This window comes from Zosterops lateralis, assembly GCF_965231275.1.
Source record: "Zosterops lateralis genome assembly, chromosome: 14".
Taxonomy (NCBI): Eukaryota; Metazoa; Chordata; class Aves; order Passeriformes; family Zosteropidae; genus Zosterops; species Zosterops lateralis.
Genome location: NC_139774.1, coordinates 4,296,114 through 4,320,637, shown reverse-complemented (window position 1 = coordinate 4,320,637; position 24,524 = coordinate 4,296,114). Strand labels below are relative to the sequence as shown.

General features: G+C 40.8%; 1 protein-coding gene across 3 annotated transcripts; it reads right to left on the bottom strand.

Moving 5' to 3' along the window:
* Window positions 1–1,328: 1,328 nt before the first annotated feature.
* On the bottom strand, window positions 1,329–23,954 carry PANK3 (pantothenate kinase 3). Of its 3 annotated transcripts, none has more exons than XM_083871669.1 (7): window positions 23,873–23,954; window positions 14,815–15,167; window positions 13,749–14,002; window positions 13,465–13,641; window positions 11,393–11,516; window positions 9,009–9,134; window positions 1,329–7,673 (listed from the first exon to the last, which is right to left on the bottom strand). In XM_083871669.1, the coding sequence occupies exons 1-7, from the start codon at window positions 23,898–23,900 to the stop codon at window positions 7,623–7,625; spliced, it is 1,113 nt and encodes a 370-aa protein (XP_083727795.1). In that variant the 5' UTR covers window positions 23,901–23,954; the 3' UTR covers window positions 1,329–7,622. The 3 variants fall into 3 exon arrangements, with proteins under 3 accessions (XP_083727795.1, XP_083727794.1, XP_083727796.1); XM_083871668.1 differs by lacking the exon at window positions 23,873–23,954 and adding an exon at window positions 23,790–23,844; XM_083871670.1 differs by lacking the exon at window positions 23,873–23,954 and adding an exon at window positions 23,757–23,842.
* Window positions 23,955–24,524: the final 570 nt, after the last annotated feature.

Sequence of the window (24,524 nt, the reverse complement as noted above, 5' to 3'; positions counted from 1 at the left end):
TCAGTCAGGGATTGCACGAGGCTCTCCAAGCTGACCAGCACTCACAAACCTGTAGGTTTTGGTTGACATCTGCCTGCTCCCTCCAGCCTGGGAATGGCACAACAGGGCCAACCAACCCTGGCACTTCCGGACACTTCTGCATTGTACCCCAAAATGGCAGAAAGTGGATATACTTACTGAACACCTGTAGATAGACAGACAGGCCTTTAGAGCAGGGGGTTCCACTCCAGGATTTAAGGGCAAACTTAATTTTTAATCCGTATTTCTAAAAATAGGGAAGTTACAAGTATTATTAAATTAGAGGTTTGCATTTCTTGAGTCCAACAAAAATTCATATACAGCTGGCTTGAATAGTCTTACAGTTAGAGGAAGTCACTTGTTTCATACAAACTTCTTAAGAAAAAAAAAAAAAAGAAAATCAGATCACCAGCTAAAACAGAAGTAAATGAAGCTTAAAGCTTATCCTGTCCCTTCAGCTTGCACGTGGGCTGCACCAGCAGCAGTTAAGGACCCCGGCTGAAATGCAAACCAGCTTCCACAAAAGGCTAGTGCAATTCCCTCCATGAGGTATCTCTGCATTAAAAAAAGCACATTGAACAAATCAGAGCTCCCTAAACTTGTGAAGAACTTGTGTTCCCCAGCTGCTCACTTCCCCTAAAACACCTAACTGTGGTGCAGAGCTCATTGGAGATACAACATGGAAGGGAATTTTCATTTCTGGCAGTTTAAAGCAAAGCTTTGTGGTTTGGATGGATAAAATGTTTGCAGAGAACCCTGAAGGACCATCCCTGACACAGCAAGCTTGTCACAAGCTGCACTGCCAGGATGCTGCTGTGCCACATGCTCCCCTCAACTTCCTGCCCGGTAGGATCCAATTAGGGCAACTTCAGGATGACAGAATTTGGCATTTCAAAGCATAAGCAAAGGGCAGTTCCAAGAGAGGAGTAGTTGGTTTATATGTCTGGCCTGCACTTTGCACATGAGGTATTTTATTCAGTAAAACATGACACTGAGTTCTCATCCATGTGCAGGGAGCAGCAGGTGAATTTGGAAGGGGAAAGCTTACAATGCTTCCACCAGAGCACACTTTATTCTTCAACACTGCAAACCAGTGCTGTTTAGCACATCCAGTTTCTGAAAACAGGACCTTGTGAATCGTCAGTTTATTAGAGGAAGGAAAGAGCATGAAACCACAGCAGTCGCGTTGCCTTAGTTAAAGACACTCGGCAACAACCATCAGTATCAAATGCTGCAGAAATTTACGATGCCAAAGGAAAGGAACACACCCAGAAATCCCTCACACAAAACCCACAAATGCAGGCAAACAATGAACAATCTCAAATTATTTATTAGGAAAAGACAAAGTACTGTTTCAACATTCGTACAGAACAAATGGTAATAAACCCAGGAAAATAAACTGTAAAAAGTAGGCCCATGACAGAGGAGTTGGCTTATGACAAAGCAAATGAAATCCAAACTTCACTCATGCAAACAAGCAGTAAAGAATTATTTACAGTTTTGATGGGATGAATTACAGCATTGTCTATATTTGGGCCCAAATCAAATTTACTCAGTGACATATTAAAGGGACCTAATCTGTACATTCAATAATGAGAATCTATAAAAAAAATAATTTAAACAATTTACAAGAGCTGTATTACAGATGGCATAAAGGCATCATTTACAAGAGCTGTTTAACAGGTGACACAAAGGTATTCATGAGTAATTTATGATGAAAAATTTGTAGCACATATTTTTACATCACATCTTCAGTGTCTGAACAGTAAACAAGAAAGCAGAGACATACCATGAGTGCAATGTAATAGAATAAGGCAACTTAACCAAATGGCTCTTCAGAGAACTTCCATCCTACCAGGGTTTACAAGTCACAGATTTGCCTCTCTGCTTTGCTAACTAAAACAAATACTTGAAGACAGCATCGGGTGATTACAAGGCCTGTGTATGACGAGACAGGAAATGGAAAATTAAATGTTTGCTAAAATGCCGAAACTCAAGAATGTAAAAGTGCAGGTTATCTAAAGCCCTCTATACCCTAACACAAACACATTAATTTTCATGTTCAAGATGTTGTAATTTAATATGTCTCAAAATACTAATTCACTAGTCTTTCATAATGCACCATCTGAAACTAATATACCTCCTCCCAAAGCTTGTATTTACAATTTCTTAAACCGATGCCAGAAATGCGAATTGTGAAATGCCAGCAATTTATAGCAAAGATTAGCAACCAGCACACTCTATTCCAGTTCATTTTATAGGTGACACTAATTAGCACATTTAGATTTTAAAATTACTTTAAATGGGTATTTCTGACTTTTCAACAGCTTTCCTAAACACTTTCAGTAGTGACTGACTTTCTTTGAAGTTTTAGCAGAGAACAAATGCCAATTGTGTTTCACTTGACACAATTTGTGCAAACAGTTACAGTGACAAACCAGGATGAGGGATAACATGGAAATCCAGCTATGAAAACTCATCTGTCTCCTGATGTGCCACGGGCCTTACATAAAGCAGCACAGGAAGCCACACCTGCCAATGACTTGTCACATTAACAAACACAGTCCACACAGTCAAAAAAAAACAAAAAAAAAAAACAAACAACAAACCCAAAAGGGAAACTCAAAATAAGGCCAAGAAGTATTGGCAAATGATAAAATTTAAGTCTGTCAAAAGGACCAGGCCATAAATATTTTATTTACAATTTCTATTTAGAATCTTTATTTTCAACAAATGTTTAGCACCAGCAGGAATATGCAAAGTAACATCACTGTGTTCTCCAGGCAGAAGACCTTGAGGCCAAATCTTGCTCATTAGTTTAAAAGAATGATCCACTCAAGTAACTACAGAGTGAGCAGGATTTGTCACTCAGTTATGCAAACTGAGATTGCTCAAACATATTCCATTAGCACATGAATAATTACAGACATATTACAGCATCATCTGAGATGTTTTCAAAAGTGTGTTTTTAAGAATACTTTACATGCTTTCCATGTGTGAAGTAAATGAAACTAATAAAACAGGCTTATCTGCAGACTGCTCTTAAGAGAATTACTAATTTTACCACAGTTGACAAAATACTGGTGATGTACTTTGGAATACATCAGTAAAATTTTAAAGAACTTCAAGCAGGAATTATCCTTCTATACTGTGAAAAAGCATTTTTTTTTTTAATCTCCCATGGTCATGTCTGAGGACTAAATTCTCCCATTTTAACCACAATGATTGCAAAGCCCACCCCCTCTGACTGTGCATTAACAGGAAATGAAAAAAATACCACATCCAAACAGAAACTGTGCCCAGTGTGTCCCCAGCTCTGCACTGGGACCTACAGGCCTTGCTCAAACACTTCCAAGCTGACCCACTGATGCTGGCTCACTTTTTAACCTCAGCAAAGCTCTGTTACATATTACATGGGTTTTAAGCCTACATAAAAAGATGTAGATAAGAAGGCCAAGTGACAAGGGAAAGAATTAGTCTTGTTATAACTAGAACTGACCAGAACTAGCTCAACAGAACCACATTGACCTTCACCTCTGCTCTGAACTCACTGCTTCCTCAGGATATCTAGAATGTCTACAGTGAGAGTGATATTTAAAATCAGGTTGACCACAAATTTGTTCAGTAATGAAAATTATTGACTGGATGTGAAAGACACCATCTAGGTCTTTATCTAGCAGAGATCTACTCCAGATAAAAGACCCTTTAATTAGTTCCAAATGTTAAAACCGCATTGTGGTTTTGAAATACTCAGAAATGAGAAGTTATTTCAACTGATCTGGAAGCAGGTATTTCCTGAAAACCCATACTGGGTGGAGACAAAGAGTATTTCAGCCCTTAAAGGCACCTTGCATCTATATTACCAACTGAAGCACAAGGAGGAATGTCACAGTACCACTGAAGGAGGAGATGATCCATCAGGAGAAGCCAGAGCTTTTGAATACACAGCTGAAGCTAATTGGGACAATGTGGTTGGTCTCTCTTCTTTCCACCCTGTAACTCCTGATTATGAGCACCTGCTGGTAGAATCACACACAGGCTTGACAGGGAAACATCTTCAAAAGGCAGGGCAGACACCTGAACACACTTTGGAAATCCTGAGCAAACTAAGACACAGGGTGTATCACTGCAGCTTCTCTCTGAACTCTTAACTGCATCAAGGCTTTACTAAAAAGAATGAAAAACTGTTTGTATTGAAACCTCTGCTCGGTTCAGTAAAAAACACTGAGGATGTTTGAATTCCAGCCTGTTAAATATTCAAGATGTATTGTAGGAGTTCCCCTTTCATTCAAACAGCAATTACCCAAACAGACTCGGAAAGGTCCAAGTGGTTATGTTTAAATAGCTTGGAATAACTTCACCTAGGATTGAACTTCTCTACCCAGAAATAAACAGTACTTATCTCACTATAAACTTGCATGATTTTTAGGGAGATGCTGCTACAATAAAACTGTGCATAATACTTGAAAGGACCAAGATGGAGGGATAAGACCAAGAAATGCAAAATCATTACCCCAAGATTAAGGGCTACAGGCACAGGAAGCCAGAAACCTGATGATGTTTTCCTGGTATCTCTTGCTACACTGGATTAAAGGGATCATCTCCATGGCCAATAAAATTACCTGCCTTTCTCTGGTAAGTAGTATTGGTTAGGAAACCTCATGGATAAAGTCCCAGTACCATAAAATTGGCATTATAGGAAAAAATTAAAAGGCACTCACATGGCTGACTGAGCTGCAAATGATTACACATTCAAAATGGGTCTTACATTTTACTTTCAAGAACTATCACAGAACTTTCCTCTAGAAAGTGGTTCCACTTGACAAGACAACAGTAGTCCTGAGAAAACCCCAAATTTTCTCTACTGTAGTACATCACACTGAATCAATCCACCCTAAAGCTGCTTCAACCAATTAGCTCTGAGGAAAAGAAATGGCAAGGGTGAAAGTAAAAACAGACTGTATCAGGAAAAAGCAACTTACTTCAGTGATTCATAGAAAAGAAACAAACCTTTTCAACCTGTTTACAAGAGAATTTAGAAGACAAGATATTAAGGCTTATCTTGCAACTATTTGTGATGCCTATCATTTCTCCTGCTGGTAGAGTCAATCTTTGGAGACTAATAACAAGTACTAAGCTGACAAAAAATGAGATGAAACCCAAAGATGTGGCTTAAATACAGCACCCCTGGGCTTTACAGTAGGGCTTGACAACTGCTGTGGTTGCTCTTGTAATGAAGTAACAATTGTGCTGATGAAATTAGCAACAGGAAGCCAATTTTTTTCAAAGCTCAAGGGAAATAAACAGAGGTAGGGCATACTTTTTGATTCTCACAGTAGTTTCTATACAGTACAGCTATTCAAGAATTACTCCATTTGCTTATTTTGTAACTCTGTACAGTTTACTTAAAAAATGTATGGTAGGTCACATCAACTTCAATTGGTTTAATTAACTATGGGTATTAGGTAATCATCTTCTATATGTGCTTTTGGTTAAATATACAAGTAGCTTCTAACTACTGTTTCAAGAGGATCCTCAGTATCACAAATGATTTAGCAATAAACATGGTCTAAAGGAACTGTTTCTAATGGAGCTGTAGTATGTCTCCTAAAGCACCCTTTGCAAGTAAAATATGCAGTTAGTTTGCAAAATTTTCAGCAGGCTGCCAGAACATTCAGAAAATTGAGTTTTTACACAGTTTCATAACCAAATAAAGGTTACTTTTGATAGTCAATCCTAACTCAAAAGGAACAGTTTACAGCATTTCTAAAGACATTCTATAAAAACTGTATTCACTTACTTTCTGAAGTGCTCTGATTTAGCTTTAGATCAGCTGAACTGTGAGTGTAATTTTTAGTTGTTTATGTCTATAGTGAAACATCAAAGCAAGCACAATGGAAATGTAGTACAAATACCAGGAAAAGCAACAATAAATGGAACCGCATTTATGATTAGCATTGCACTTAATGAGTTGCCTACTCTAAGGTACTGTACTCTTAAAGGATCACAGCAAATTGTAAAAGCAAAAACCTATGATGTTAGTTTGGGGCTTTGAATTTTGAGAAAGAAAAGACTGAAAATAGCACAAGGGTTTCTAACACATAGAGGGATGTATCTGTAAATACAACATAGCCACGCTGTGGAATACTCGAGCAATCAGTTTTTTAAAACCTTAAACCCCGAGATATGAATGTGTTTGAGTCTGGTTGCTCCTCATGCACTTACAGGAAATAAATTTAACATGAAAATATCACAAAATTGGGTAGCTCTTTAGTCCACAAAAAGTCATACAGCTACTGACTGTATAAGAGTCCTGTAAGTTTAAGATCTCGTGCCCTGGATTCAGGACTGAAGTTACCATAATAATCGCAACTGTAAATTTTAAAAGTCTACATAAAACCCCAAAAATCAGTTCCAGAGTACGGATTTTATCCCAAGGCCACAATTTGATGAATGGTTCCATATTGCAAGTGCATTAAATATTGGTCCATTTGCTGCTGCAATACAAACTCTGATGCTGTCCTCACCTTCCAAAAACAAACTTCCAAATCCAAAAGTAACCTTTAAACTCCAAGATCTACTTGAACTCTGATCAACTCTTACAAAATTACAGGGAAATCACAATTTCAAATTAGTAGGATGGGGCAAAAGTTTTTCCAAACCTCCACAGAAATAAGCCAAAGCATCAGAATTATGAGGTCCCGTAATTAGTCTATTTTATAAGGATTTCTCCAATTCTCTCAGGCTTTATGATTCATGATGGCAGAACTTATGGCGGGGCGGGGGGGGGGGGGGAAGTAATCCAGAAGGCATTTTGGAAGTCATGTCCTCAAAAAATAAAAAAATCTTCCCCCCAAAACCTGCCTTCATTGATCACTGAACTCTTTTCCAAATTCAATCAAAGACAGAGGAATCTTCCCAAAATACCAGCTGAATCTTCCAATAAATTAAGGTATCTTCATGAAACATTCAAATATCAAATGCTTAATCTGGTGCTTTGGCTGATTCTTTGTGTTTCTATTCTTCCCACTGGAAATTAAAGCATTAATTTTATTTCCATTACACAAAAAAAACCCCAAAAAACTGCATTTACTGTGGGAAGCAATTGTCTACAGTTTCCTCATCGTGTCAATAGTACCTTGCTGTCTTGTTTTCTGTAAGTATACATAAAACTTGTGCTCATAGTAACAGTAGGACTAATGAAAACAAAGTTTCACTCACTGATTATATATAAAACTGATGGGCCTAACGCCTTGGGAAGAAACCTGCAATATTTGCATCCTGAGCACTTAAGGGTTTGGCATTGGTTTTTTTCTGGAATTTCCGGAAAGCTGTTTTCAGAGGATGTATTGCATATTAGAAGTTCACTACTGGCTACACGTACCAAAGAACATAAATAACAGCCACAAACAGTTCACTTGCCAATGCCCAGCAGAGTGAAACCCCGTTCCTTACAACAGCAATACTCAGTAGCTTCATCACTTCTTAAAAAGAGACACAGAAAATCAGCTATTTTCTTCTCCCCTCCCCAGATTTAATTCCCATTGACATAAACAAGTGTTGTTCAAGGTGGAAAATAGTTCAGTGTAGTGACATCTGGTATCTCAACTGAAATTTGGCAGCCCAAGCAGAGCACCCACAGCTCCAAAGTATCCCTGTTAAAAAAAAAAAAAAAAAATCAAGTTTAAGTAGGGTATTAAATTCTGCAGTAATCACATTTTAGTGACAACAATCATCTGATGGATAAATGCCACAGAAAGAACACTATACACTTTTAATATATAATATTTCATAGTTATTATTTAAGGCTTTGTGAAACAAGCATTTTATCCTTATCTAGGTTAATTTTAGGAGGTTTCCTGCCAAGCCTCACCATACACTGCAGGACCTCTAAGACAGGTATCAGTGATTCCTAAAGCATGGAAATCAGGTTTGGTTTCTTCTTCCTAAAGAGGCTGCCTCTTTTGCTTGCTAAAAAGCCTTCAATACCCATTGCAACATTATCCCTATAGTACAAGTGAAAAATTCCTTGACCTATCCACAAATCACACTTTTGGACTGTTTACCTACCTGCATGCAAAGAACCACGTTCTCTTGTTGCATTATTTTTCCCCAGTGGAGTGAAATCTTCCCCCTCCCTATAACTAAGAGGGATTCAAGTGTTTGGAATATACACTTGACCAAATGTAAGAGTTTAAAATTCATAAAAAAACATCTGAAGAGGGTAGAACTAACAAGGAACCATTCCACTGTTATTGTGGACATCAGGACAGACTGCCAGTCCTGGGATGAGCAATAAAAGAAAAGAGTTGTGAGAATCAACTGAAGGGAACAGATGGAATGCTGTTGTATTTTCAGACCAAGAAACTGAGGACAAAAATTGACAACCCACTGCCCAGAAGTTACAAGTCAGCAACAGTTGCACCGGTAATTAAGTACTGCCTGTATTTTAACCAAAACAGGTCAAAGCTCTCAGCACTGCATACTGATCTAGATGGCAGAAGCTGCACAAAAGCAGGTTATTCTCAAAGCATAAAATCACTGCAACAGCTCTGAGGGGTCTGTGGTGGAATGAAAACAGGCCTTGTCAAAGCAGTCTGCACTTTGAAGACATTGCTCAAGCTCAGCAGAGAACAATGGAAGTGTTTCAAAGGGCCAAGCTTTACATTTCTGCACTCTTTGAAACACAATGCTTACTCTTGTTTCCACCCAAACCCAAGGAAGACTGGTGACCCTTCGCACAGAGTTTAACATTTTCTTGTCCCTCTCCTAACATCCACAGCATGAACTGAGATACCCCAAAGTGACAGAAGTACTTCCCTGGCAGAGAACTGTTCCCAGAGAACCAATTCAGCAAGACAAACCTCCTCTTATTTCTAATATTTACTGAGCACTTGGTGCCTCAGGATATCACACATGAGAGCTACTCAATGGAGGCATTTCTGATATATGGTGAAACAATACACACAGATAAATGAGCCACAGCATACCTCATGTTCTAGGAACAAGGCCTTTAGCTGGCCTTTTGACCAGTAATCCAGTGCATATGCAAGAAGCTTCATTGACAAAGTATTCACACGCAAAAAGTTGCCAACAAACACAACTCTGTTTATTTTCTGAAAAGAAAAAAAAAGAAGAAAAACAGCTAAGGATTAAGTCTTTTCATTGTTTAACACAGCTTTGAAAAATAAAGCTATGAAAGGGAAGACTGTCTCAAGCAAGGAGAAAAACCACAAAAAACAAACAAGCCACAATTAAAACATGGTTTAAAAATTTAAAACACGGCATACTTGGGGAAAAGGAAAAAAGGTGCAACCCTTGAGAATTAAAGGACTTAATTTACAGACAAGTAGCATTTGTGTTTCAAATTAAGTGAGCATATTCAGCAATTACGCCAAAGAAAGAGCCCAGCTAAAAGTGAAATTAAATAAAGATACTTCTGTTTGGTAGAGAAGACTCAATGCCTTCATAGCCCTGTACAATGCTGCTTGATCCATATGCAACAAGGCAGCACTGTAAAGAAGCCGAAGGCAGTAAGACATGACAGATGCTCCTTTCATCTTCAGACCCCAGCATACCTCAGCCTGACATCAGGCTAAGAGCTGAACACTGCAAGTGAGCTGTGTGAATTTTAATCAAGTCAAATGTAAAACAGGGAAAATCATTTAATATTCCCCATTAACTCAAGTAAATCCAGCATTAAGAGAAAATATTAAACACTGGTTTAATGACACGAGGGGAAGGACCAAAGAAAATCTAATTGTGTTAGTCCTTAGCACAGTGCTTAAAAAAAGCACTTAATTGCATTAAATGATCATATCCAAGTTATTACAGTAACTAACATGACAATTCAACCTGTAGTTAAATGTCTTATATGCAACTGGTTTTTAACCATGTTGATTAATTCCCAGTGAAGACAAAGCAGACACATAGTTAAGGCACAAAAACATAATTCTGGTCTACTGCAGGAAGTCAAAATAATTACATTTACTTCATCTTTATACATCAGTTCAAGGTACTAGTTTGTGTATCCCTAACAGCTATTTCTTATGGTTTGTAGTTCTGGGACATAGTTGGAATTAGACCAAAACCCCCTTGGAATAAAGCTAGTTTGTGCAGTTTACAAGTCCTGATTTGTCCTCATTTACTTCCACCCTTAAACATAAATTGCATACATTTGTCTGAGACAAGTAGAATGTACTTTCAACTTCACCTTCATTTTAACTCTTTTGTTATTAAGCTTTGCCATAAAGCAAAAAGCCTAAACTAACTAAACACATACAAAATTACCTTTCTTCTCCAAGACAGACATGAGAGAAAGATAGTGAAACTGAGGGAGAAGTTGCAGTATTAAAACCAGAAAATATAATTAATCTGGCTCCTAAGCAAAAGGAGGGCTACTGCAGCTAACAGAGCTGTTGGTACTTCTGAGACAATCACATCCAAAAATTTTATGCAGAGCTCTAAATTCAGTTACCCACAGTCACCTCCAAGAAAGCTGTTACTAAAGATAATTTTATCCCAAGTTTGTTGAAAATAAAGGAAGAAATCTGTGCTGCTCAGACACTCATATCTTCTATGGCTAAATTCAGTATTCTTCCACAGCTTCTTGGCTGTCCACACTAACACTGAACACATACTGGTACTTTTTTAAACTTTGAGAAACAGAAGATGGCAGGAAACCTCCTCTGTATCAACCAGCAAGATGAGAGGTGTCAAAGCAATTTTTAAGTCTCAAGAGCTAGAAAAAATTAAAAGTAATGTTTAACTAGAAACAAGGCTTTGATCAGAGAATAATTTCAGCCTGGAGAAACTGCTGGAGGCCAACATTATGCACTACTCAAAGCAGGACTTTCAGCAACTTAAATGCTGCAGTTGCTCAAATCATGTATTTTGACAGCTCCAAGCACAGAGTCCATAGTTTGTCTCTGAGTCCATGTTTCAGGGCTGGGTACATTCCCTAGGTGACCCTGCCTTGGCAGGGGAGTTGGACTACACGATCTCCAAGGGTCCTTTGCAACCCCAACTGTTCCGTGGTTGAAGTACCAGGAATTGCTTCAGAATATTTTGACTGTCTCTGGAGAAGTGGGACAAGGATATCTTTGCCAATGGAGAGAGTACCTCATGAGGAGCTTTGTTAAAGAATGGAGCCCAAAGCCTGCAGGTAAGCACAGGATGTTGTGGTGAAGGACTTGAAGTCCCCTTGCTAAAACAGGGTGATTGTAAGCCCAACCCAAAGCTACTACATGAAGTTCCCCATTTCATTTGAGAATGTATGAAAAGGTTTAACATTATACACCATTTTAGCATCCATTTCATGTGAAGACACATAACAGAGCTGTAGATGGACCATTTCATTGTCAGAAGCTTTTACCTCATTTACTGCACACATCCGGGCAATAGAGCCAATGTTATTGGTGATGGTAACCAATATGGCTCTTGCAAGATCTTCTTTACTGACAGACTCCCTCTTCTCTTTGTAGATCATGTTCCCAAAACTAGAACAGGAGAAATGGCCATGAGATACAAAGTGATTCATGTGCATTTGAAATCATTTCAGAATGGTTTTTTATGTATGACATAGGTAACAGAATCTGTCTCATGTTTTTGCTTTTTAAGTGTGTATTAAATACAGCAATTTGACATTACATCTGTATTTATTCCTTCACAGTCAATTGTGTTACAAAATAACAGCCTCCCAGCAAAATATTTTTGTTCAGATTGTTGACTTCAATGAAGAACCACCTACAGTAAAACAGTCTTATTCTTCACAGAAAACTACTCTGCAAATCCAGTCACTGTAAATTAAGTCACTGTTTGACTGGCAAATCCTCCACTTCTCATGCTTGCTTCCTCATAAACACCTATCCATTCTTCCATTCTCAAAAGTAGAAGAAAACCAGAGACAAATTGAATGATTTTATGATGGAACACAACCCTTTGAAACAAAATAAAACAGCTGACAGAATGCAATTTAGGTTGCACAAATGAAGAGTTGTGAATCAGAATGGCACTTCCCTGACCATGCATAGCACAAAAGAAAAGAACCCATAGCTACGTGTGATATTTTACCACCAAGGATTCTGTGCCAGATGTAAATCAGTTTGGAGAACAGGAATCCTGATTATTCTAAAACTCAAAAAGCCATTAAAGCTGTTAAGGATCTTAAAAAGCAAATGAGAAGCAAAAGCACCAACATAAAGCAGGTTAAAATGTATTGACTAAAGTGTGAAGTTTGCACATATTAAAACCTCTCAGCATATGGGCTCTCAAGAGCCTTGGACTCAGGTGGCAGGAGAGGGAGAACAATTAAGTTGCCATGAATTATGACTCACTACAGAATAACAGCAAAGATTTAATGAACACTCTTACGTACATATTAGTTTCGCTTGCAGAGTTTATTTTTCTTATCTTTTGTAAGGGTAGTGAACCTGTAATATCATCAATAATATTCCCCAATGGAAGTAACATGTGCAGCTATGACGGAAGTCCTCTGTCATTGACAATGACATTCACTCTCATGGTGCAAACTGCTTGTGTTCAACAACCCTCACCAGTGAGAAAAGTAGTTAAAACATTACATCAGGTGTCTGTAGTGACAACCACGTTACCAAATAAAATTAGGAATTGCTCCACTGTAAGAGCAACACAAAAGCCATCTCCCACTGACCTTCCCTCTAGACAATGGCTCTACTAAAAGACTCCAGTAAATCCAAAAGAAATTGGTACTTTTTCCCCGTCTTGTACTAGTTTTGACTGGGACAAAATTAATTTCCTTCCTAGTAGCTGTGTGCTGGTCTTAGTTGGCATAGTTAATTCTCTTCATTGTACCTACTATGGAGCTGTGTTTCAGATTTGTGCTGGAAACTGTTGATAACACAGGGATGCTTTTGTTACTGCTGAGCAAGGCCTGCACACAGTCAAGGCCTTTTCTGCTCCTCACCCCACCCCACGCCACCAGTCAGCACAATGGGGGTGCACAGGGAGTTGTGAGGGGACCATTCTGCTCTGTTCCATTTCTGGCCTGTTAAACACTCTTTATCTCAACCCATCAATTTTATTTCTTTCCTCCCAGCTCTCTCCCCTGCCTCACTGGAGGGAGTGCCTGAGTGGCTATGTGGAGTTAGCTGCCTGCAGGGTTGTACCACACCACTTCTGCACTCTGTTCCTGCTGCTCCTGAGATCACCTTGTGTTCCCTCTGACTCACACAAATCTGTGCACGAAATACCTCAGGAAGTTTCTTCAATATCAACCGAGCAGGCGCCTGCGCTTGCATGAGGCTTTAAATCTCTGGGAGAGCTGAGGAGACACACTTTTAGCATAAAAATCTAACTTGACTACAATAAAACCTTGCAAAAAAGCAGCACTCTCTGCATGAATAGTTTAATCTTCTTTTTAAAGCTTCCCAAACCAACAAAAGAACCCACAAAGAGACTTCTGCTTACCTGGATGCTACAGCCCATCCTGGCAAACCAAATCTTTCATAGTCTCCTCCATAAATATCCCGAACCAGCTTGTCAGCGTGTGTGCTGTCTCCTTTGGATGCCATCTCCAGAGCTTCTTCAAAACTTTCACAGCCTGTTAGCAAACTGCATAACCCAAGAAAGGTCCCTCCACCTAGACTAAGGACACAAAAAAACAGTTGCTCTTAAACAGCATTTCCTCACATGAAAGATTCTTACGTCATTGCCCCATAGAGTAACAACCCCAAGGTAGGTTTTTAAATTACCTTGATCCAGTTACTCTTTTGTAGTTGTCTTTGGAATGGACTGATAAAATACTGACTCCTGAACCAATGTTAACAACCAGCAACGGGTATGGATCATCCAGGTTAAAAGGCATCTTTTGGCATCTCTCGGGATCTGAGGCATTTTCAAAATAATAGCACTCTGCCTGGCCATTGAAGCTGACAGAGTCTATGTACAGTAAGCCTTTGACAAGGCAGTCAAGCTCATCCAGTTTGTGCAGCTGGAGGTTTCCAATCTGTGTTAAGACAGAAAAAAAGACTGTGGCAACATGTTCTAACATTACACAAATGTGCTACAAATTTATGACTATGTTTGTACTGCCCAACTTTTAAGAAGCTATCTCATGTGACTAGCTCAGGAATTCAACGCCACTATAAAGCCAACAAAGAATTGAGAGCTAAATTCTTAATACAAAGATTAGCAAGTTAATCTGAGTGTAAACCCAGATCTCAGACCTGAATCAAGAAGAGAGATGCAGTGTAAGTATCTGCTTTGGTAAGCTCAAAGATCACTTCTGAGATACTAAGATATGACTCCATTGAAAAATTAACAACATTTTTCATCAAGTTAAATTAAGAAAAAGGTTATCAAATACCCTAGAGGCCCCACTGAGTGTCATCTTGGTGGAACTCACATCTGCAAATTTGTTCAAGGTTTGTGGGGTTCCTCCCCAAGCTTACAAGTTAAAACAGTAATTTCTAAGGTATCAGCACATAAAAAGCTCAGTGGCATCATACTATGTTCATTAACACTCCCAAGGATCATAGGAAAACCACAGGTCAGAAATTCTGTGGGGCTTAAGGCTCTCTACAGTTCTTCCACAGTTCTGCACGTGATATTTAAGCTGCTGTTCTCTCCTAAAGCAGGAGGACAATTAACAGGTGCTGTGGATTCCAGGAAAGCTGTAACTTCCCACCATACTTAATACAATTTGTACTGAAAAATATTAGAGCTTTCAAGAATTTTTTCAAAATACAGATTATTTTAAGCCATCAGCAGCAATGCTTTTAGCAGCAGCCTCAGGCAGAGGCCAGCCAGGCTACCTACTGTGCGAAAATCTTCCTCGAACTTGTACGCGCCACCGCCGGTGGCACAGAGCACCGTGTGTAGTGTGGAGAAGTTTTTATTTCTTCCCATCTGGATAAAGGTAGGCAAATCATGAGTTGGGAACCGAATAAAGTGCAAGTTTCCCCTCCGAGCAAAGATGGTTAAGTCTTTCAGCTCCAGGTGGACGTCCCGAATGCCAGTGGACCCGTAGGCTACGTTGGAAGTCAGGTATTTGCGGATGCTCTTCAGGCTTTCCACCTCCTCCTGCTCCTCCTCTGCAGTGATGTCAATAGGTTCAAAGTAGGCAAGTTTGACCAACGTTCCCCCAATGTCCATGCCAAACCATGGGAAAGCTGTGAAGGTATAAGAATGAGCCATTAGGTTTGTTGAAGAACAAAAGCCATACATGCAGCTGAAGACTGAACCTGAGCTGTACTTTTCAACAAACCTCACAGGAAAAAAGAACTAGTGCTCATTTCAATTACATGACCTTAAATATCTCTCTGGCCTCAGGTACAAATGGAGAAATGAGCAACTCTACACATTGAAATGCTGTAAGGTGCTTGGAAAGCTGAACTAAAAACTCCCCAAACTATATCCTATCTTTCAGACCACCTCATGAACAAAATTCAATCCCTTTTTTTTCCATTGAGAACGAAGGATTAAAATAACCTTCACTTCTAAAATAACAGCTCTGACGTGGTTCAGCACAAACACTGCAGGGCACACTTGAAGAAAGCAGGTTACACATTACAGCTGACAACAGGGGCAGGCCAGGTACTCCTCCTCCTCTAACAGTCCCTCACATAATGTCGTTGTTGAGAGGAAAGCTTTAATTTATATGCGTACACTTTAAAAACTGACACCTCCAAGTTAAGATGCCCAATTTCTATCTCTTGAAGTTAAAGGGATAACAAAATGTCCTATTAAAAAGCGCAAGCCAAAGAGAAAATTAGTATTACTGAATTTAGGTTCTGTTTTTTGGGTTTTTTTGGTACCTTGGCTAAGAAGAGAGAATTTCTGTACTACAAAATAACAATACTAAACCACAAATGCTTTGCCCTTGCCCCTTATGTAGGATGACTGCAGCTCCTAAAAGGGATTTCATCTATGACATGCAGGACCAAAATTTGAATATGCCTGTATCAATAAATATTCCTAAGTGCGGTGAAACAGATACTCAGAAACCTTACAGGAAAGACAGTATCTTCAACTGAGAGCTTTCCCACTTCTCAGAAACAGTATTTAAAACTTAATTTTTATGTTTAAAAAAGATCCTGGATACCCAGCTGGGAAGCTCCTATTCTATTTCCTAATTGACATTAAAACTTGCTTGGTTTTGCTTCCTCTTTTTTTTTTTTTTTTTTTTTTTTTTTTCTTTTTTAGTGTTCCAATTTATTTCTTCAGATGTAATTTATCTTACAGAAGCATGAAATTCAGGAACAAAACCAGAAAGATGTTAATATGCTTATCATGAGCAAGATGCAATTACACTGTATTTACATTACCAGTGGGATCTATCCTTGAGAAGAATGACCTACCAAAATATTTTAATATATTTAGGCAAGGCTGGCTGAATGTCAGTTCATTTATTGAGTGCTAAAGTTCAGAAGAAAAGAAACTTTGATGATGCCTCAACTTTCAGAAATGAGCATCAAGAGAATATTGTCAGATAGTAACAAAAAAAATTAGTTGGTTATCTTACTTTGAAAACCAAAGTTTATACACTAAAGTAAATTCTGTGAGCAAAATCTAGCTTCAAGTGGAGATGGAGAAGTTCTATAAACCTGGTCTCTTCTATAAAACTGAGGGCTAAGCATAAGACTAAGCATAGAGACACACATGAACTGAGTTTGTGACTGCATGCCAGTCTTCTTCTCCCTGAGATTCTGGATATGAGAACATTTATCATCTTACTGTTTGACCACAATTAGCTGAGGATTTATAAAGTGACCTCACCAAGTTTCAGCCTCTTGGTGTGAATGATGTCACAAGAACAAAAGTGAAGCAGGGCAGTTGATACCTGTAGAAGTCAATCCAACCCATGAAGAATTTAACCAGGACACACCAACCCAAGCACTACCTGGATTCCTCCCTTCAGCAGCCCTAGTGAATAACTGGGATCTCATCCTCCAAAACAGGAAAGAGGGGGAACAGCTGAAAGTTCATGTGATGAGTTTAAGGATGATTTGGTGCAAGTCATGCCTGTTTGTCAGAAGATCCACTTCATCCCATGTTAAATGATCCAAAAAGCTTTTGCAAATACAGCATTAGTCACGCCTCTGTAAGTCTTAAGGTTTATGGATCTTGTACACCAAGGAAAAAACAAGAACAGCTGAACTGTACATTTAGTCCACATTTACAGGATCATGCTGTACATGATCAGTTTTCTGGGTTAACTGAGTGATCTTGACAGCCATTTACAGATTTTGAAACTGAAGAAATAGGCCAGTTTTCACCTCTGTGTTTTCACCTCTGTGACAAGCCCCAGGAAGTTTTCCATTTTTCTATTGAAAATTTGTCAAGATTTGGCTGGCAAGTACATTGCTCAAGTTTCATTTGCAAGGTGGAGGAGTTCTGACAAGCAACTGGGCCCACGTACTGTTAACTTAGTCCTTCTACCAGCAAGAAGGTGTTACACAAGGGTCTTTGTGCATGCAAGCCACTCCTGATTGATTTATACAGATTTTATTACAGGTGCAGCCAAGAAAATGAAAGCCATTTTGTTTTCCAAAGACAGAAGAGGATCCACATACACACAAATGGCAAGGGCACTATCAGTTGGGACTGCAAGGATACAAGATTTATCTATGCCTGAGATGCCTTTAAATAGTTGTAATACACTGATTTTACCAAATTTGAATGTAACTGAACATGGACACAACATGGAAACCTTGTGAACCTTCTTCGTCTTACTGCTGCAGGTTTGCTTAGGGTAGATCTTGGCTCAGGATGCATCACATTTGGATGCAGGGATACATACACTACTCTGTAAAAGTTATTTTTATATTTGTATTTGTGGGTCATGCTTCTCTGAGAGATTCAGGAGCAGAATGCTAGCAGCAAAACCTTTAGGAAAAAATATCCCCAGACATGAGCTTGATCCTTTCAGCAGTCATAGTTACAGAAAGATGTCTGGATGAGGCCAGTGTCTATTACATAACCTTTTTTAAGCTCACAGGTCTGCGGATACTAAGTTTGAAGGCTTGCACAACTGTAACTATCATTCCACAGCTTCACTCCATAAAGAGAGTTAATTCCCCTGCACTAAAACTGAACTCTTTTCCACAACTCTGCGGGGATTAGCTCATTAAAAGATTTTTTCAGCTCTTCCTCTTGATTGTTATTCCCAGGAATATTCCACAAAAAGTGATGCACAGCTCAAAAATATTCCTTGCTGAGAATTTAACTGCTATTCACACAACAAATCCAGGGCCCAACTTTTCAAAGTTCAGCTCCTCTCTGCAGTGGTCAGCAACAATTTGAAAAAAGGAAAAGTAAGAATCCCAGTTTTTTATTTTACAAGCCCAGCTGCCTTGCATAAAATGTGTAAAACTCTTTCAAAAACACACAATCTGCTTTTAGGAAGTCAGGGCAGGCTCTATTTAAGAATACACAAAATACAGATATTTATTATCCAAGGAGAGACAGATACATGAAGTAGAACACTAACTGGGAAGTCAAAACCCATATGGTGTTTAATGTGATACTTCACACCAAATTTAACTATCTTCAGGACACCAAGTGGAATACCACAATACAGAACCTCCTTAATTACAAATCCAGATTTTCTTTCACTCCCCAGCTCTGCCAGGAGCCACTGTGGTCCCCACCTAGACACAGCAATCAGGAACCCTTGCAATAAAGCAACAGAATGCTCAGTTCATGCTGTGAAGACAGCTCTGAGGGGCAACCTGCTCACAACTGAAAAAAATATGATCTTTAAAAGGATTCCCTAGAACTGCTTCCTGCAATTAGAAAAGCACTTCCCACAAGGGAAGAGTGCTGTGGTCACGTAATGATGGAGCAGTTCTGCTGAGTAAGAAAACCCATGCTGGTGTAGCTGCTGCTTGTTACTTAAACCTTATTAATCTTCAGAGATACAGGGTATGTGCAGATAGGGACAGGGAAGAGGCAGAGGTACCAGGAAGCCTCATTCTCTTGTGTCTGCACTTCTCAAGTTCCTGTTGTGTGCAGTCACTGCCACCAGTCTTAAGGTTACTTATATCTTATCATATAAGGTCTTTATATGCCAAATGAAATGATTACAGATATGTCTGGCTTGTCAATGCAAGCACAAAGGTTGAAGTGTTTGCCTTTCCCATGGGTTCTTCAGGGGACCTTTGAAGCTTCCCACCCAGACTTTACACTTGTATTCTGATTTTGTACACCCCTTCTGGATCCAAAGCTGCCGGATGTACACACTCCAAGACTGAACTACTCCCGCCTTACTAAGATTCCTCAGTTCCATGTTCTATTTGTATTTCACTTTTAACAACTGAGAAACAGATTCCTGTCAACCTCTTTCCTATGCATGTAATGAAATATTTGAAACACAAACACCTTTGAAATACTTCATTTTCCCTGTAAGATAAAGTAACATTCTGGGTCAATCCTGCATAAATTAACAAGAATCAACCTTCAAAGAAGAGTAGCTAACTCCTAATTCAAGCTAGGAGCTTGGCACCACGGGGAAAAATATAAATTCACAGCTGTCAATGGCAGCAAAGAACAGCCTACCACATTTTGTGTCATCTCTGTAAGACAGTTTATGCATTATGAAATAACGCTGTTGCACTCCAAGTACAAAAGTGGCTTGGGGAACAACTCCCAAAGGGTGCCAAAGTTCATTATGTTACACAGCCTTAAAATGCAGGAAAGGAAAATGATCATGAAATCCACAAAAACTTAAAACTTACTTCTGCCAACACTGCAACAGATCTTTATGAAAGTATGCAGTATCATCAGTTCTGATGCCCAAACCTTATCTAATTCAGCTCAGCATGTAGCCTTTGATAACAAAACTAACCTTGATCCCATTCTTATCTGAATACTGACAAGGCAAACAACTATTAGAAAGTTATACTGAACTGTTACACAGTGTTTATAAACACATAAACTAAACACATCCTGCAGTTTCTCCAAAAGCATTTTCTTCTGTTCATGTTCACCCATTCTTACACTTCCAGCATTTCCCAAAAACATCCATGCAACAAAGTAAAACCTGATGGCAAATTTTAACAGCTAAATCAGCTGGGGGGGCTAAGGCAGCTAATGTGAGCAATGGGACAAATTAAGAGAAAACACACCAAAGCCTGCTGAACTGCTAAATTAAATGGGATTAACCTGAGGGCTGGGCAGAAAAACGCCTTTGCTGTGCCCATGAACACCAACCTAAATGGCCTATGAGCCTCTACAGAGCAAAACTGCACTTAAGTGTCCTTAGTCTTTGAGACACTGGAGATTTTCTCTCCTTAACAAGTTGTGTAACAGGCTTTTGGTTCAAATATCCCAAGTCCAGCTGAAAATACAATTGGGCTGGACAGAATTAACATGCAAATTAAATGTATCTGACACACCCTGGCATATCCTCCCATTTTCCTTGTGGGAAAACTCCACCACGCTCTGCAAACTCCCACTCAGGCACCTTTAATCACGCTCCGGAACAGCCCCGTTTACAGTGGGAGGACAGGTGGTAATGGGCAATTACTGTAACTGCTCTTCATGGGCTTGATCACTTCTACAAGTGGGTACCACATAAAGCTTAACACAAGAAAATATCACTGCTTTCAGCTTCCTCCTTCTTGCTCATTCTGGTAATTTTGTTGACATTTCAGCAGCGGTCTCTTTGGGGATAGGTGTTATTATGGTGAGATACAAAATGCAGAGGCATAATTTAACACTTAAAGATGCACTGTGTATGACTCTTTTCGTATACACTGTTCCTGGCAGTATTAATCCATTATTAGAAATACATTTTTCAACTGCAATCAAGTGAGAGCCTGTAACATCTGCTACGGGCTAATAATCAGCTTTCAAGGACTAGTAAGAAAATGCTAGGATACCAAAAAAACTATGCAGCAAAATCCATTGGAAAAAAGAAAATCCATCTATTTATAAGGGATTCTCCATCAACACAAATGAATTTTTCATCAATTTTACTACACTGATCCCTCCATGTGTCCCCAACTATTACATGCATCCACAGAACCACATTGGAGAAAATAAACTTGAAGTTTTCATTTTTCTTTTATACTGATGCGGGGTTTTTCAAATCTCAGCTATGTACATTCATATATTAGTGTGTCTCTAATCGCCTCAAGGGAAATGCAGGCATTTGTTCTCAGGCTAGTTTCAATGAACAATCAAAAGGAACAAACTGCAAGAAGTAACATACACAGTGTATCAAATGCTCGAAGTCTCAGCCCCTCCTTCAGCACTGGTTACACTCCAGAGCCAAAGGGAAGGGCTCCAGCTCCCCTGGAGAGCACAGCCTGCTGGCACAGCGCTCCCGCCTTCCCCGCCAACATGCACAGCTCTCTCTGAATGAATTCCTGCTCTCTTCCCCTTGGGCAGATCCCACATAGCACCACTTCTGTAACACTTGCTGCTCTCAAATTTATCATCTCAACCCACAAACAACCTTTGCAAATTTTCTTGGAAATTACCAGCCATTCTTCCCCATGGGCATTTCCTCACTGGAGCTATCACGCAAGTGCTGCCTGGGAGGTTCCTCTGGAGGTCCTCTGCTCTGACCTCTCCGTCACACCAGCAGGAAAACTGCCCACACCAGATGAGGTCAGCTACGGCTTTGTCCAGTCAACACTCTGAGGCTCACAAGTTTTTCAAAAATCCTTAAGACTCCACGACCTCTGGAGCTTCCACTGCCACTCAGTACAAAGTTTTCCTGATTTGAATTTCTCTTATCTTCCTTTAAAATGCTTGGCTCCTCTCATCATCAGCAGATGAGATCTAAATGGCCCTTTACTAGCCTCTTTCAAGACACCAATCTCAGAAGCCACGTTCCAGAAATTCTGCTGTTTCTCACAGTGTTTACTCCATCAAATTAGTGACAGCACTAGTCAGGTGAAGACCTGGAAGGGAGGACCACACAAGCACGTCTAGGCAATGTACCCACATCAGGAACTCTGAACTGGTTTGGTGTCTCCATTTTGCCCTCACCTCTCTCATGCCAGTCACTGCAACGAAGCCTTCCTTCCTGATGCCAAACATCACAGATAAAAGTACAGATAGACTAAAGCAATCTACTCAATTCTACTTCAGAGGCTCTTAAGTTAAGGAACACTTATTCATTTTTCCCCAAAAGCACATTTGGCTCTGTCACAGATAATCAGGTACTCACTTGGTCTAAGGAATGTACACTCAGCAATTGTGTCGAAAAGTGTCTACAAGTGTCTCAGCCAAATGATTTGTAAACAATCTAAAAGTGGCATTATTTGGGTACCAGAGACCCTGAACATCAATTTCAGTCTTCAGGGTTTCTGTGGATCTGGTCCTCTTCAAACATTCAGCTCAATGTGATTAACCATGAGCAGAAATCTGCTGATTGAGTCTAAAGTTCACTGCCTAAGAAACTCTGTGCTATCATCTTTTAAAAAGCCACCAGCTCCAAAGTGTGTTCAAGAGTCAAGAAGAAATAAACAACGTAGACTGACGTTGTATCCTTCCCATCCTGCTTATGCAGTTCCAACTGTTTCTAATTCCCATCATGAAACCAAGATCAAAGTTCAAATTCAAGAACTGGAAGAGCGTTACTACAACTTCAGCATATTGGAGCAGTTAAAACTTCTTGATAACATTTACACTGATATTTAACCACAAGGCTTAAATCCTCCACTACAGAAAACAAGGCTTTGAGGTCCAGCAGAAAGAGTCCTGAAATTAGCAGGTTTCTACAGCAGGAGCAACCATAGTCTCCCCATTTCAATTATCAAACCACTGTAACATTTTACAGCCAGCTACAGCTGTCTTGATGAGATTTCTTAATATTATACCAGGGGAAAAGAATGCTGCCTGAACTCTGCTCTTCATAAACACCATTATAGTCATTTCAGCAATTTCCACACACTGGCACTAACAAGAGGTGATGGTTAATTGTGTGCTACAAGATGCATATTTAGAGTTTCCCCAACAGACCACAGGAAACAACGTACTTTCAAAGCTTTCATAGCTATTTCTAGAACTATGCTAATATTTCCTGTGTCAAACGTTTGGTGATTTTCTTCCTTTTGGGCTGCTCAAAATATGAATTTCAAACATCGACTTCCAATATCCGAATTTAGCTGCATGCTGTTCACTAGCGAGTCACGCTGTATCAACAACACGAGGCCAAGAAATTTGGCCATCTTTTCTATAAAATAACTCACTCTGAAAGTAAGTCTTTAAGTATTATGGCAAAGACAAAGATGCTAAACTCAGCGGAGCAGTAATTGTATGGCACACCTGTATGAGCTTGACAGGTGTGTTGCCTTGCACAGCCGTGCATCTGTTGCACTGAAAGCACATCAACTGCGTGTAGATTAATCATGCTCAACCCAAATATCTCTTCCCAAGAAGTAGCTGTAATCTTCAGGCATTTTGTTTATATTCACCTGAGTCTAAACCATGGTTTTCGTCCTCCAAAACAAACATGGCACTCCAGAATAACATACAGTAAGAAATATCATTACAGCTGTGATCATTAAAGAGGAGCATTCAGCGTATTTGAATGAAAGAGCTCTATCCAGATATTAGTAATTATTCTGAAAAGAATTAGAAATTGATTATCCCTTAAAAAACCAAACTGTAGCAGCTGCAGCCACCTGCGCAGATGTTCAGCACAGTGGTTAAGTGCCATCTTCACCAAACACAGCACCCATCCCCAGGAAACTGATTATATCACTTTCTATTCTAGTCCGTCCGCCGCCAGCACTGAGGATCACCTGCACCCCGACCCCTCGCTCAGAGGGACGCACAGGAGCGAGACGTGTCTCTGCGGGCACCTCCGGGATCCATGGATGGCCACCGCCCCGCGCCCCCTCCCCCGGCCCGGCCTTACACGGCTTCTTGGCATCCTTGATCTTCATGGCGCTGCGGCGGCGGCCCGGCTCGCTGCCGGCCGGGGCGGGTCTCCTGCCGCTCGCCTGATGGGGCGGGCAGCGGCTGCGGCGGCTCCGCGGGGCCGGGCCTGGCTCTCCTGATGCTCCTCGCCCGCCGGGCGCCCGCCTCCCTCCCGGGGAGCGGCGCTGGCCGCGCCCGCCGCTACGCCCGCGGCCCGGGCAGGGGCCGCTCCAGCGGCGGCATCAGCGCTCGGGCTGGGGCGGGGAGATGGGGCGGGGCGGCCGCGCTCCGCCGGCGAGACGAGGCGCCCAGCGGACGGTGCCGAGCGGCGGCCGCGGGACGGGCCCCGGGCTGGGGGGAGCGCGGGGAGGCTCCGCTCGGCCCCTCGGTGCGGGAGCGCGGCCCCGGCGCTGCCCCGCGGAGCCCCGGCGGACACGGGCCCGGGCGGCACAAGATGGCGGCGGCGCCGGAGCCGCGGCCGCGCACACAAAGGGGCCGGGGCGGCTCCGCGCCCGCCCCGCCGCTGCCGCAGCGCTGCCCCCGCCCGGCGCGGGGCGTGCCGGGAGCCGCAGTCCGGCCGCGCCTACAGCTCCCGGCGGGCCCCGCGCCCTCAGCCCCATGGCCGCCCTGGGGAGTGGGGCCGGGGCTCG